At 39.1% G+C, this 16,721-nt stretch overlaps 1 protein-coding gene across 2 annotated transcripts in view; it reads right to left on the bottom strand.

Moving 5' to 3' along the window:
* Positions 1–16,721, bottom strand: part of Uxs (UDP-xylose synthase) — a 53,894-nt gene that overhangs the window by 24,451 nt on the left and 12,722 nt on the right. For both annotated transcript variants that reach the window (XM_068230416.1, XM_068230417.1), the window contains 4 exons: positions 12,524–12,637; positions 10,314–10,501; positions 6,425–6,557; positions 4,425–4,558 (listed from right to left, as the gene is read on the bottom strand). In XM_068230416.1, the coding sequence (XP_068086517.1) occupies positions 4,425–4,558; positions 6,425–6,557; positions 10,314–10,501; positions 12,524–12,637 (569 nt within the window). The remainder of the gene's footprint in view (positions 1–4,424; positions 4,559–6,424; positions 6,558–10,313; positions 10,502–12,523; positions 12,638–16,721) is intronic.

The raw sequence follows: 16,721 nt of genomic DNA, 5'->3' as shown, positions 1-16,721 counted from the left end.
CATTATTTTGATTGACGTAAATATTTCTAGATTCCAGTTGTGTTGCTCCCAGGTATTTGATATTATTTCATTTCTCGTGCCATAGTTACAAGAACAGTTCTATGTGATTGTATACCTGTAGTCTTTTTTTCACCTGTCTTTGCAGGCTCTTAGTTGATTAATTTAGTGTGTGTTTTAAATTTTTCTTTCTTTGTTTGTGTGCACACGCGCGAGAGCGGAGAGTGGTATTTACCTATCTGTTTGTTTGGGCCTGTGTGTTTGTGGGTATTGAGACCATGCACTTCTGTTTCCTCATCGTTCTGAATGATGAGTGAGCATTGGTATATTGTGTGATTCGACGCTACAGGGTTTATGATGATGATGCTTGTCGTTTAAAGGGACCTAATGAAATGAAATGACAAATTAAAAACCCAAAATCCTCCACTGACCACAATTCAAAACGTGAGGACGAAGAATGAATGGATATGAATTTAAAACGATCAGTGGAACCGACCCACAGTGCCTCACATGCACAGAAGCTGGCGTAAAACAATAGTATTACTGACCAAGGGACTGCTTCTATAGCACGATACTGAATCGATGATGCTTGTAGTCGAAAGGAGTCCAAATCCAAGTCACCGGCCCCTCGTAATGGTACTTATCGCTAGAAAAGTAGAACCATGGTAGTTGTCATGTTGCAGTACTAATCAAGAGTAGCGTAGACTCGCGGTATTCCACACATTATGGTACTACTCACAGGTAATGAAATTCGCACATGTATTACAGACCTACTGTGTTTCGCACATTGTGGCGCCATTGACAGGTAACACAAATCTATGGTGTTCACCACCTAAGTGTACTAACCACAGGGACTCATACTATCCCGTGGTGTTCCTCATATAGTGGGTTCGAATCATAGGCAAGCCAGAACCATGGGTTCCGTCATTCCATGGTGTCGCTCATATAGTGCCACTAATCACAGGTACTGCTAAAGCCGTCGTGCTCTTGCTTGCTACTAATCACAAACCTACTTGGTATCTAACATAGTGGTACTACACGCAAGGAAAAGCAACCCATGGTGTTCCCCGCGTGGTGGTACTAATCACAAGGAGTTTCATGGTTCTAATATAATCACCCCTTAGTCACCCCTTTTAGCTGCCTCTTACGACAGGCAGGGGTTACCGTGGGTGTATTCTTCGTTTGCGTCCCCAACCAACACGGGGTGCTATGGGGTTTAATCCATGTTTGTCCACATGAGGCAATTTGGATATCCCAGGTAGCGGGTCGACAAAAGTTGCGATTGCTACGATTATATTTGGATCACCTTGCCTATTTTTGTGGCGGTCCAGCATTGTATCAGTGGTGTTCGAAACAAGCTCGTGAGCCCATGATATCCGTCGCTATCCTGTGCATATGTATATGTCACGTGCCTTGACACTCCAGCCTGGTCCGGGTCGATTTTATATTGGGTCTCTCTTCTTGTTCACACGTGTGTGTGCGTGCAAGTGCTGTCTGCCTGCGTACGGTTTGTAGTATTCTCCGTATCTCGTAATTTTAATTTTTCTTTGTTTTTCTTTTCTGTTTTCAATTTTGTTGGCCGGTTTGGGCCATGTGTGATGTGCTATTTTATATTTCTAGGTCATTATCTGCTCCACTGTCGGCGATTATGTTTTTGTTTTTGTAACTGTGGCAACTTCTTGTTCATTTGCTTCTGCTCCTTTGGGAGGCTGTGCTTTGTCATTGCTGTTGTGAAGCGCTAGCATCGAGTGGACGCTCGTTTGGAGCACGGATGCTAACTGCTGATATGTGCGAGGTCAGCAATTGTACGACTGCATTATCCCTTTCGTGGTTCCATTTTCTGATTCCTTCAATAATGTGTTCCACATCACATTATTTTTCTGAAACAAGTTTGCTTTTTTATGTGGTCATACAGAAGTGAATAGTGCGATTGTGTGTACTGTCGCCATGGAACACAAAACTTACTATGTCACTGAACGAGATCCTACTTGATGTTCTATTTGTCTGCAATTATGTAAGTAACTTTTAATGCAGCTTCCCATTCTTGCTTTCATTTTAATATTGTGTGTGTTTGTAGTAAACCCCATTTTCTTTTTATCCTTTCTTTTATTCATAGGGGTTACGGGTTCTTGCCTTTCTCTCCTTTCGCTCCCCTTTTGTCTACGTACGGGTCCAGCTCCGAACTGTTTTAGTTCGTTCCAGTCCATCCACGGCAATTTATGAAGAGAGGTAGGTGAGGTAAGTATCTGCACGTGTATGTCGTGTATTGTGTTGATGTGTTATGGTACCAGGGTAGGAGGTGGTAGATCCGTCAGAGAGAACACCGGAATGTAGTAGTTTCTCTCTGCTAATAGCCATGCAAATGGAGAACTCACTTTTTCACTTGCACACACCGATTCCTTAACTCGAATAGAAGCGTGCAGAGAACTGTAAAGCACAACAACTTTGATTATTACTACAAACCACACAAACTGCAGCAACACTAAGCTTGTGCGTGTCTACTCTAGCCGTCATCTTGTTCGCCATCAATTAGTAATCAATATGAACAGTGACTTCCGATTTATTTTGAATTATCATGCACTTGAGGAATTATCATTTTAAAAATAGTTTTATGCCATTCTACTACTTCAAAATGATGGATTTGTTTTAAAAATCCTTCACTTGAGTAATTTTTCTGGCGGGGTGGGTATCCTCCACATCAGTAGGCCAGTGTGAAGGACAGCTAAGTTCAGGCAGGGACCTATACTCCCGTCACCGAGAGAACCGAACCTCATATAAACAAAGAAAAATGTGTATCCGTATGTATGTATCCATCCGCGGTTTAAGCGCTGATTGGAGAATCACTGGGCTACTCCCAGACACATGACAGGAACCACGTGGGCAGTCTTGAAACTGTCATTACTTCGCTTGATACCGGCGATTACATCAAGATTAGCCCTACACTGACTGTTGCCGGATACAACTGACGTCAACATGTAGTTGACAAGCAATTGTGATGCGGATCACGGCACAAATTATACTCACTGTCCGCGAGAAATAAACAACAATGAATTATAAATGGCATCTCGATATTTAACATATCAGAAAAGAAAGGTAGATTTGAATTTATGGCCGAAACGTAAATATGTAATAAATCAACCATAAAAGCGTGTATAAGTAAAACTTCACAAATTTAATATTCTAATCAAATGAAATTCTAGCGAGGAACTTATAGCATAGAAAAGGCAATATTAAAACAATAAAATGTACAGTACTTTACCTAATCAGAATATGATAAAGGATGAACGCCTTCCAAGTCGGCGCTTCTTCGATTTCCCAGGTATTCTTACCAATCCTCTGTGCAGTCGTTCGCTGCGCATGGTTATAATGCTCCACTCCGAAACACAATTGAACTTGGATGTCAGCTTCACAAATCCTTTAAAGCTAAATTCGGGTATTTCTTACAAAATTTATGAAACACATTCGATGCAATTGCCTTCTCACCACTTTTCGTTTGAGGAGTGGAGTAGGTAAATCCAAGGATAACCTTAAAAAATGGGGTTATCTGAAAGATCAGTCAGACTTCTGCGATTGTGGGGAGCAACAAACTACCCAACACCTGTATGACTGTCAGTCCTGCCCTGTTCGTTGTACACTTCAAGACTTGATTCAAGCCACTGAAGAGGGAATTTCTGTTGCCCATTTCTGGGCAGACATTGTGTGAAACATGTTTTGTGACATAAAATGTATTCTGTTTTATTTGTATATAATACCTTATTCATATTTTTTAAGTTTCTCAACACTCTGACACGAATTAAATAAATAAATACCACTTTTCAAAGTTTTCCCTTTGCGATGCTAAACGAACTCAACTCGGTGATCCACATTGCACAAGAACAAGTAATGTCTCACTCAGTTACTCACGCACTGTATCTGCTTGCTTCCCAAGTTCACAACTTAACAAAATGGCGGGTCAAGCATGAGCGCATGCATCCCTGGTGCTCTTCAATTTGAAATGCTTGTTTATAATAAATAACATTGAATACAAATAGTTTTTTGTACATTTCTCTGACTTAAATTATTTGAGGAATTATATTTTGGACATTTTGCATCTAGGAACGCATTAGCCATGATGTGGCTAACGAACTAGTTTCATGTCCCGCGGCAGCACTAACCAATAAACGTTAACCCAAGCACGTGCTTATTTTTACATCACGACTGGTTCTCTGGGTGAAATCTGTATAGTCTCACGTGTTGGTGGTTAACTCAAAATCACATAATTCGGAGTCTGGTTTTTGTGTCCCAACGACTTCAAATTAACAAGGTTTTACTCGATGATTTATTAACTATAAAAATAAAACAACTTCTCCTGCAGTGCACATAGTACACTTTTGCACTAGCATGAAACTTACCAATGTTTTTCAAAATGAGAGTAAGATATAACTTGCCTTGGGTTCCCAACTGAGGAATGTTCTGGCACGAGTTATGTCTGGTTTACGTCTCTGAGGGTCATCTTCCACAGCGGCCACTTGTTCAATTTTGCTTGGACCTCCAACTAATTCCTTGATCATTACAGCAAATTCTAAACCAACAAGAAAAGTGAATTTAACACTCCAATCTATAAATCTAAAATATAAATGTACACTTCAGGCCAATACTGCCCATATTCAGAAAAAAATTGTCCTAGTGATTAACAAGAATTTCAGAATGCTGGAAACATGAATTTTTACAGTCAAAACCAGTGTTACTTTGTTATGAACACTGCACCGTGCATTTTGAATATCAGTGCTAGATGCAGTGTTTAAAGTGGAGCAGACTTGTGGGGACCCCTGTGCTAACACCTGTCAATATCGAATGATCCATATTATAGAACTTCCTATTTCAGTGACGTAGAACTTTGAACCTTCACGAAGCTTGAGTTAGCATAGCCTGTTTAAACTGTACCCTCTGGAGCAATCTAACTGGCTGGCCGCTGGCTGATTCCGCCCATCCTGTCTAGGGTTGTACTAAGCAATACAGCCTACTGTCGTCCGGTTTACTTTGTCATTAAGTTGAACAGCTGCAGCTGGTTCGATAATGGTGAGGATGTCTCGGTAAGTGACGGACAAAATATTTCTCCCTTAATTTACTTATTTCAGGTCAGTTCACTCTGCTCAAGTGATTTCCTTCTTATGGCCGTAATACGTAAATTTCTTTAACATTTTAAAAACTTTTTAACAATAGAACTACAACAAAGTGATCTCAGAGGGGAATAAATCTAAGAGGTCAGGTCAGACCTGGAACAAGTTGATCATTTCTAGTATTTAGGATGTATATTCTCCTAGGATGGTAGTAAGTGAAATCAAATCGTGCAGAAAAGCTAATGCCAGGGGCTTGCAACTGCGATCAAAGGTATTCTGTAAGACAGAAGCAAATTCCTGGACAAAATTATCTTTATATTTGTTCTTTTTCAGAGGAGATAAAGGCTAAGTTAGGAATACACATGATGGATGACCCTGTGCGTATAAACCAGCTTCAGTGGTCATCTAAGGCGAATAATGGAGTTTGGATTACCTAGAAAAACAGCGTACTCGGACATACAGGGTGAGAGAAGCGGAGGAAGACCAAGAAAGTAAGGGTTAGACTTGGTTTACAATGGTTTGAAGAGAAGAGGTGTGGAAGTAACTAAAGTCAAGAGAGCTAGTGGAAAATACATGACTCTGGGGGCACTTAATTAGTTCAAAAGGTTGCAGACTGAATTTTTTTTTATTTATTTATTTATTTATTTATTTATTTATTTATTTATTTTTTCTTTATGTCGCACTGACACAGATAGGTCTTATGACGACGATGGGACAGGAAAGGGCTAGGACAGGGAAGGAAGTGGCCGTGGCCTTAATTAAGGTACAGCCCCAGCATTTGCCTGGTGTGAAAATGGGAAACCACAGAAAACCATCTTCAGGGCTGCCGACAGGGGGGTTTGAACCCACTATCACCCGAATACTGGATACTGGCCGCACTTGACTGAATATTAAAAGGCATAACTGTAATGAAAATGAATGCATGTAATTATGGTTTTTTTGTTTTGTAATATAACTGAACAGTAATCTGAATAATAACATTGTATTTCTGTAATGGAGCAGCTTCACTTTGTTTAATGAAGTTTATTTGTCAACCAACATCAATTTTATGTCAGAGTCAATATGTTCAGTGGTTTTATAGATAAAGGGTTGCAAGAGATATATTACAAGGGTCTGCCATGCCAGACTACAGACCAAATACAACTAACAAATGTAAAGTTAATTTTAATATATGGAGAAAGAAAAGGGAGAGAGAGAATTATCAACAAAACAAAGAGAATGACAAACAAAAACATTTTTAAAAAACAAAGAGATTGACAAACAAAAACATTTTTACTTAAGATCTTGAGGTAAAATGATGCCCCGACATTTTCTAAATTTGTATTTACCTTCAATTGTGTGTTCTGTAGGATTCCCAAGATTGACAGGTAAAGAGTAGTTGGAAGCCATCAGAGCGATGAGACCATCAACAAGATCAGACACATATTGGAAGGAACGTGTTTGTTTACCATGCCCATATACCTATAATACAACAAAATTAAGATATTAAAAAAAAAAATCTGTCTTGCACATATGAAATATGTTGACAGAGAAATAAGAAAAATAACTATTAATAACTTCATTGCTTAAAAATGGACACCTTGTACTATCTGCATCTCACGAGAAGTCACGGCAGCTTGTAGGTATGGCATGAGTAACAGAGTTATTATACTAAGCTACAAACATTTAGTTGTATGAACAGTGCGAGCTCTCTGAAAGAGATGCGTGTTCATTATTAAACTGTTCATTATGCAGTACTTACAGTAAATGTGTAATTCAATCGCAATTGCACTACCAATTTGAAACTTCCCAGCAGCACCTTAGTTCACAAGAATTACCACGGACAGAACCAATGTTTCTTGTTACGCCTTGAGACGAGATAGGCGCATGCGCAGCAGCCGTGGTCACCCTCCGCACTCCTTACGCCGCACGCACAAGGCTCGTCAGGTGACCACAGTACGTAACAAAAACATTATTTTTCAGAAGAGTGAAAAAAATGCCCTACACAGAGATGGAAAAAAAAATTGTCCAAATTACAAATTGAATTTTATAATAATCATACTGATCAGTAAAAAAATATTTTCTTTTAAGACTTTCATTTTGCACCTACATGGTAGGCCTATCTGTAGACTAAATTGCAAATATAAAATTTCCATTCTTAAGCAACGATATGCGACAGTCACCTAGATATGACACGTCAGAATATATATTTTTTTTTACTTTATTATTTAAGCATTTGCCGTTAGTTTTACTCAAGACAGAATTAGCAGAATTATTTGTTTATGCATGTCACCTGCATCACGAGCCTCCTTAGAGACTTCCCAGTACATTCACTGCTGTTGATGCTACTGTACTTTGAGGATCAGCCTAAAAGATGGCACTAAGATATTAAAAAAATCAATATTTCTCACCAGATCAAGTTGTTTCCTTACCCTGGCAAGTCTTGCCATGAGACTGTGGTAAGGTTACCTCAAGAAAATCACATATAAAGTCTCCAATTTGCTTTATGTTGCACCGACACAGATAGGTCTTATTGCGATGATGGGTTAAGAAACGGCTAGGAGTGGGAAGGAAGTAGCCGTGGCCTTAATTAAGGTACAGCCTGGTGTGAAAATGGGAAACCACGAAAAACCACTTCAGGGCTGCTGACATTGGGGTTCAAACACACTACAGTAGAATCTTGATTACACGTTCCTGGAAACTACGTTTTCCCATATTATTCGTTCAAATTACGTGGTCCCACAAGCATCCTAATTAAATCATGTTTTAAAAATCCTGCATTATCCGTTCCTCCAAGAAACTATTTCCCGGATCAACCGTCCAGAAATTTCGTTCCCATCAAAGCTAAATCCTTGATCACGCGTTTTTCAAGAAACTGTATCTCATGAAAGGACTGCTACGGCATACTTACGGATCATGATGTTAACGTTCAGTCATTGCGGTAATTTGAGGAAGTACTGTACCGGAAAAGCGATCGGCGGTGAACTTGAATAAGGGATCATCTTAGCATCGCATTCGGGTGGTATTGTTTAGATAATCCTCGGAAATCATAAAGCAGAGAATGCCCACAACAATTGGAAGGAGACAGAGAGCATTTTGGCAGTTCTACTTGAAGGCGGAACGAGTTTCTTCAAATATTCGTACTTGCAAAATGTCTACATTATCGCCAGGGTTAGATGCTTGTTTTTTTCGTTTTTTTTTTTTCCGAGTGTGTTGCCGAACAGGTTTTCGGCACTTCCCTCAGGGCACTGTATAGTCACTGGGCTTTCAGGCAGGAATCAAAAATGCTCCTTCTTAAGCAACACAGATTTAGTATTTCAACATTATCGTATACGATTATGTTATCGAGATCAGACAAATGTTGCACCTTACATACTTAAAGCCATGGGAGGTTTTGGGATTGCCTATTGCAGTTTTGGTCCTAATATAAGACTGGGAATTCCACGTTTTTGTGTTAAAATGTTATAAAAACCGCAGTCGTTTCATTTGCACACGTTACATTTATAAACTTTGTATCATTTTGCACTTGTACCAACTTGTACAGCGAGCGCGCTTTCCAGCTGAGCTCAAGGTCGCGAATAACCGTAATTTCGGAAGTGTTAACGATATTTTTTCTTTTTCAAATTTGAATGTGATTAGTGATGGGCAGAATTGAATATAGTGCATTCGAGAACTTGAGAATCAATACTTACATTCGAAACCATACTGTATTATCGAGTTCAACATAACCTTTAAAAGTTGATGTAGGCCTAATTTACGCAGTACAAGATTTCCATCAACTGATTATGAACAGTATACCGATGACCAAATTACAATGGAAGATAAGAAAAAAAGGGATTGTGTCATCATGTTCGGCGCTTTTGTATCTAATATGCTTTATTTTATTAGATTACAGAATTAAAAACTACTTGCGGTTGATTTTGTTTGTCTTGGCATTACGGGTTTTAGATTTTTCGAAGAGTTTGGCTGATCAAAGTTGCTGAACTGAAAGATGTTTTCAGAGGAAACTGACAAAGTTTCCCTGGTAAAACTGAATGTAAAGTTTTGAGATTTTTAAGTCACGTACCGGTAATTAATCTTTGAAGCCAGCCCCATGGTCTAACTTGCCTGCCTCTCACCCGGACGGCCCAGGTTCGATGCCCGGCCAGGTCAGGCATTTTTACCTGGATATAAGAGCTGGTTCCAAGTTCACTTGGTTCTACAATTACCTTTAGCTCAGGAGCTGTTTAATGGTGAGATGGCGACCCCGGTCTAAAGAGCCAGGAATAACGGCCGAAAGGATTCGTCACACTGACCGTGCATCACCTCGTAATCTGCAGGCCTTCGGACCGAGCATCAGTCGCTTGGTAGGCAGAAGGCCCACTGGGGTTGTAGTTTTGTTTGGTTTAGGGGTGTTTATAAGATTATTATGCATATTTCATTTCCTTGATGTTTAGCCAAATTGTTGATGGTTCATTCATTCCCGGATTTTCCGTTTTCCCGTGTTGTACTTTTTTTTCCGGGGTCTCTCCAAAAACGGAGAATTGAGGTTCCACTGTATTTCCCAAATGCTAGCTCACAGCTGTGCAACCCTAACCGCACGACCAACTAGCTCAGTAACAGGATTACAAGAATCTTCCCATTTATTTACGGAAAGTCTTGCAAAAGATCTTCAAAGCAATAAAGGGCGCAACAACTAAGGAGTGGAGGATAATCATAATCCAGATGAAATGTATAAAGATCCAAACATTATAAGCAGCATGAGAAGTAAACACCTCGTGGGCAGGTCGTTACACAAATGAGTACAAAGAGACGGCCTATGAAGCTGCCGGAATCAGTCCTCTGCAGGAAGAGACAACTAGGTAAACCAAGGAAAAGTTGGAACAGACAACATGAACAAACCTTAGACTGATATTGGGAAAGACTGGTGGAAGAGAACAAGCGATAGGACAAAGAGGAGGAGATAATGTGTAAATATGAGTGGTCCGCCAGGCCTGCCTGCGATAAGATAGGTCTCATGGCGACGATGGGATAGGAAAGGAAGCAGCCATGGCCGTAAGGTACAGCCCCAGCATTTACCTGGTGCGAAAATGGGAAACCACGTAAATCCATCTTCAGGGCTGCCAACAACGGGATTCGAATCCACTATCTCCTGGATGCAAGCTCATAGCTGCGCGCTCGTAACTACACGGCCAACTCGCCTGGTATTCGCCTTCCTATCTTTGACGTTATATTTCAGTTTCCAAATAAAATACTTACAGTGATTGTTTCATTCCTGAGGGCTTGCAGGATGAAGTTAGAGACTACTCTCCCATCATTCATATGCATCCTCGGACCATAGGTGTTGAATATTCTTGCTACTCTCACGTCCACGTGCTCCTGCTTGGCATAAGCGTAACTCAATGTCTCCGACACTCTCTTCCCCTCATCATAGCAGGCCCTTGGCCCTAAAAGATAAAGCTACTTTAAAAGATTAATTAACTTACTAAACAGAAAATGTATTCATAACTAGCAACCACACAGAAGAAAACAATTGTAAATGCCAAAGCAGAAACAGAAAAGTAAGAAAGAATATCAACTATACTATGACCTACAATTCCATTAGATCACGAGCTCGTTTTGACAACAGCATCTATTTGTCAAATAGTACTAAATGAAATGAATAATTGTTCAATTGATTCAAAAACAAGCCATTCCACTTTTTTCTTCAACAATTACTTTTCCTTGGTTTCTCATTCATCTATTCCCTTTTCGGTTTCAAAAGATGCCTACTTCACAAGATGATGATGATAAATAATAATAATAATAATAATAATAATAATAATAATAATAATAATAATAATAATAATAATAATGGTGTGGGCTCCGAAGAGGCCTGGTGCAAGTCTTCCGAGTTGACACCCATGGGGAACCTGCGTGTCCGCGGATGAAATCTAATGTTGGAGACGGGCACAAACATCCAGTCCCTGAACTAAAGGAAATACCCAATGAAGGTTTAAAATCCCCAACCCAGCTGAGAATCAAACTCAAAACTCCTTGGACCAAACGAGTTAGCACAGAGCTGGAAAATACTTACATAATACAAGACTTCAAAAATTGGAGTAACGTTAAGAGCTATGCAATTTAATGCAATCTCACTCACAATGTGTACACTACTTATGATACTTCTGTATACAGTGTAGAATTCCGTAGCGACACAAGGGTACATCAGCTAGTTAAACAATACAGTATAATATTAAATATAACAAAATTTTTAACATTTCACTTTACAGGAATGCTAAAAAAATACAGAAATGTCAAGGGAACACGAGAAAAGTTCAAATTATTCACAAATTCTAATTGAAGATATCTGAATTAATCAAGTTCTATTGTATTATTATCCCTCAACTGGTATCATAGAATTTTGTAACGTAACTGGTATCACAGTGTTTGTCAGGCTACTGGAATGTACTATTAAATTATACAATATTTTCTTACTTTTTGTTGTTTTTATAGAACTTACAGTAACTGGTTGGAACATATGTTTTCAAACATGTCACAGCAAAACTTAGAATAAAAAAATTACAAATGCAGAAGAAAATACAAAAATACTAAAAAGTAGCACTGGAAAAGTGGACCTTAGTATTTTTGTTAAAAATCTAGAAACAAACTTTCAATCCTTACTTTTCTGCTATGTCAGCCCTTTTATAAAGAACGTAGAATTGAAGAAAGAATCAAAATTGCTGGAAAACTCAAAGCATGAATTCACATTTTGATGTCCAAAATTCATGTGTGTTAGTTCATTTTCACCTGTTTCTATGTCCTCCCCTCCATCATTATCATCCACTTCCTGTTCTAAATCCGTTTTGTCATACCTTTCTATATTGTAATCCAGATCAATATCACTAACCTCTTACATTTCATTAATCAATTCTTCTAAACTAATTTCAAAGTTTGATTGATTTGCATTTAGACCTCGGTAAGAATAACTAGTTTGTGTTTCCACATTGTCAGACTATTCTGATTGTTGAGATGGACCTCATCGTAGCTCCATACTGTACGAACTAATTACAAAGCACAGTCGGTAAAAACAATATTATATTAAACATTATTCACAATAAACCCAAAATATTGATTAACAAGCCTCACGAACGATAGTTACATAACTGGTATCATATGTCTGTGAGATAGCACGGCGAACTTACTGCGCTTTTACTGAAGATCAAACAGAGCGAACGGTACACTACCTTCACAGCATGAAATCAATGCTCCAACGGAAAGGTACACAAATGGAGAAAGAATTAGGACCCCGGAATGAGAGGGGATGGCCGTCAGAAAGTTGAGCAGCCATCTCGCAGACGTATGATACCAGTTGAGGGTTAATAAACTTTGTAGGCAATGGAATGGCCTGTCCACCAAAGAATCACAAGAGACAGCTAAAAGGAAAAGAGAACAGAACATGTCAGATTCCAAAGCAAGAGTAAGCTCACCAATAGGATTCACATGACCCCAGTAAGTTTCTGGCTGTGGATGAACTTCAGGGTCACCGTACACTTCTGAAGTGCTGGCAATCAGTACTCTAGCCCCAACTCTCTTTGCCAGGCCTGGAACAAAAGTTAAAGACAACTTTTACACAAGAAGGAAATAGGGATTATACAGAACTAGGATTACGATATCACACTTCAGAAGCTGAAGTACCGCATTTCACCGCATAATCGCCACATTTTTATAGACCAAAATTTTTGAAAAAAATATTAGGGTGCGACCATTATGTGAAAAATGTTTAATAACAGTATCTGAATTACTAAAAAAATTAAGTTATAATTGAATTTGATACAAGTTGAAGGTGCACATAATACTCTAGTATATAAATCAAAATAACTAAAATAACCCAAATCAAAATTCGTAATTTATTTCCAACAGTTCAGCAAAATGTTTCTCCAATCTGAAAATATTTCTACAAACACACCAAAAAACAAAATAAAACTTAAATTCTCACACACACACCTACAGTACTCACACCACTGACGAACACATATATCTGAACGGTATATTCCAGAGCAGTCTATGCTTCCATGAGAGTACCTTACATTCATTTTGAAGTTTACCACTGACAAGAACAAAACTAAAAAGAGCCTCGAATGCAATGGAATTCAAGTCCTGAATATGACAACATCTTCACATACTTCTGCTAGGTACGACGGCTGGCAGCCCGATGATAATCAACGAGGATATGCTAAGAGGAAAATCTACATGAGAAAGAGTAAAACAAAAACTGGAACATTGACAGGAAAATGTGAAGAACCAGTGGACATAATGGAAATGAGAAAGTCTGATATTCTAGGATTGAGTGAGACAAAATGGAAAGGTAAAGGTGAGGAAGGGTTATAAGATCTATCGGCATGGACACGAAAAGGAACCCCGTAATGGCGTAGCATTTGTCATCAGTAAGAACAGTGACATAGTGTCAGGTGCAGAACATGTCAATGATAGAACAATTAAGCTAAGATGGAAAATAGAGAAAGAGGTCTCAACCATAATCCAAGTATATGCCCCTCAATCTGGGTGTACTCAAGAAGAGAAAGACACATTCCTGGATGAACTGGAAGAGCATATTGAAGAGAATAATATAATTGTGATGGGAGATTTGAATGCACAAGTTCGTGTTGATAGAACACGGTATAAACATGTCATTGGTCCAAATGGGTTTGGAAACAGGAATCAAGAAGGTGAAGACCTGCTGGACTTCTGTTTAAGAAATAACCTCATAATTAAAAACACCTTCTTCAAGAAAAGACCCAGCCCTAAAGTAACAACATACAGCTGGGATGGACAGCAGAAATCTTTAATCAATTATATTATCTCTGATAAGGAAGCCGGTTTATCACCGATGTAAAAGTATTGCCAGGAGAAAGCTTGGACAATGACCACAGATTACTGATGGCAACCTTTAGAAACATCCCAGTGGAAAATGTTGAGGACTAGGCAAAAACCCAAAATAAGGGTGTGGAAATTGGATGAACATGAAAAAAAGAAAGAATACAAAAGAAGGATCCGTGACCAGCTCCCGACAGATGAGATAGAAACAGGAGAAAAGGAATGGACCCAATTCAAGAAAATACTTGTGAGCTCAACTGTTGATATTGTAGAAAAAAACAGGTTATATACCAAAAGAAAAGGAAACTTCTTGGTGGAATGATTCTGTTCACCAAGCCATAAAAGATACGAATACGGCAAGACGAGAAAGAGATAAAGGGAAACAGAAAGGCGCAGACAAGGATTACGTAAAAATGAAAGAACTAGAACAGAAGTATAGTGACCTAAAACTCAGAGCAAAGAGAGTAATTAAATCTGAGTTGGAGAAAAACTGTCTTGAATTTACTGACAAATTAGGAGAAGACAGTAAAGGAAATAAGAAACTTCTGTACAGAATTGTGAAAAACAAAAGAACTATTCATATACCAATTAAAACATTGGAAAAGAGGTCATGGAATTATAACGTGGAGAGAGGAAGACATTCGGGAAGAGATGAGAAGGTATTTTTCTTCCTTGTATAATGGACCCAGCAGAAATCACTCAAGAAGATTTGGAATTGGATACTGGGAACAAGGCTGGAAAAAGTGAATCCCCATAGACTTGGTCTGAGATTGAAAATGCTCTGAACAGTATGAGCAAAGACAGATCACCTGGCCTTGATGAGGTGAACTCAGACATAATTACAGCTTCTGGAACTCATGGACTTCAGTGGCTATTTAGAGCGATGAATGCTGTGTGGAATGAAGAAAAAATCCCAACTGACTGGACTAAGGGTTGTATAGTCCCCCTCTTCAACAAAGGAAATAGACAGATATGTGGCAATTATAGAGGAATCACACTCCTGTCTCATGGACTTAAGTTGATGGAGAAAGTGATAGAGAAAAGATTACAAAAGATCACTGAACCACAGCTTGAGAGAGAACAATACGGGTTTCAAAGTAACAGATCAACAATAGATCTCATTTCTGCTGTTAGGATGATAATGGAAAAACATTGGGAAAATGGAAAACATTTCATCTTTGTCTTTCTGGACCTAGAAAAAGCCTATGACAGCATACTGAGGTATAAACTTTGGGACTGCTTGAGAAGGAGAAATGTTCCAGTATCTCTCATCAGTAAAGTAAAAATATTGTACAAACACTGCCAGAGCTGTGCAAGGATAAGAAATGGCTAATCAAACCGGTCTGTAACGAGTAAAGGAGTGCAACAAGGCAGCACTTTGTCGCCTCTACTATTTACCACAGTGATTGATGAGATAATGAAAAGAGTGAAACAGCACAGCAAGAACAGTACATTCAAGGCAATTGCATTTGCAGATGATGTGGTGATTTGGGGAGGTAATGAGGAAGAAGTTCAAGGAAAGATTAATGCTTGGAATTGTCACTTTAAGGAATTTGGACTTAAAATAGCCATAAGAAAACAGTTGGTATGACAGTCAATAGACAAAAGTCAGGAACAAATATCACAGTAGACAGACAGAAATTGCAAGAAGTTAACCACTTCCAATACCCCAGTAGTATCCTAGGGAACTCATCAATAGGAACTTTAACGGTTCTGATGAATGGCAATTGGAGTGGACCAACTTAGCTCTAGATGAATGGCAGCCCCTCTTTAGTCGCCAACACCCACCACCTGGTTTTAATCTCCCCAGAAGAACTTGGCTTCTTCTCAACAGAGTCCATACAAATCATGGACGATGTGGGTCATTGTTGCATATGTGGGGTATGCGCTCCTCCCCTGCGTGCGACTGTGGTGAGAGGAAACAGACCATCCGTCACTAGGAGGTCATACTCCGGTCAGCTGAAGGAGTTTGTGTGAGCTTCTGACGGGGTTGTACAATGGTTGGACAGCTTGGATTTAAGTTTTAGAGATTGGTTGATTGTTTAAGGTGTTATATTGCTTGTTATATTTTTGAATATTTGTATGTAGAGTTATGTACTAGCCATAAGCTAAATAAATAATAGTAGTATCCTGACCGAAGATAACCGATCAAATGCTCAAACCACAAACAGAGTTCAAAGAGGTGCTATCCTTTACTGTCGGGTTACAAGCCTTCTCTGGGACAGCCAGATTCCAATACTAGCCAAACGAACACTTTATCAAGCTTACTTCTTGCCCATAACAACCTACAGCATTGAAACTTGTATCATCACAGGCAGAGATAAAATCAGATTCCAAGCTGCAGAAATGAAATTCCCCCGGACAATGCTACAAAAAAAAACCACGAGAGATGAGGTCCACAACGAGAGGATTCACCAAGAGATTCAAATAAGAGAATCGTTATGTGATACCATAATCAGATCAGGATTGAAATGGTATGGCCATGTAATGAGAATGGATTCTTGCTCAGTAGCTAAGGAATGGTTGGGGAAAACCTTAGACAGCACAAGACCTAGAAGCAGACCTCGAAGGAGATGGATCGAACAAGTCAAAAAAGACCTAGAACATAGAGGAGTGGATTGGAACCAAGTACAGGAAGAAGTATGGTACCTGAATACGAGCGCTCATGCTCCGCACCTGGGAAACTGGAGACATTTAACTGATGATGATGATGATGATGAAGAACAAATATTCACTTTGTTTGTGAATCAGATTCTCAGCAACTCATTTTGTCCACATTTGCCTGTGCATTCTGATACCAGTGCACCCCAG

This window comes from Anabrus simplex, chromosome 14 (assembly GCF_040414725.1).
Source record: "Anabrus simplex isolate iqAnaSimp1 chromosome 14, ASM4041472v1, whole genome shotgun sequence".
Taxonomy (NCBI): Eukaryota; Metazoa; Arthropoda; class Insecta; order Orthoptera; family Tettigoniidae; genus Anabrus; species Anabrus simplex.
The sequence above is the reverse complement of the archived record's forward strand: the minus strand, read 5'-3'. Positions and strand labels throughout refer to the sequence as shown.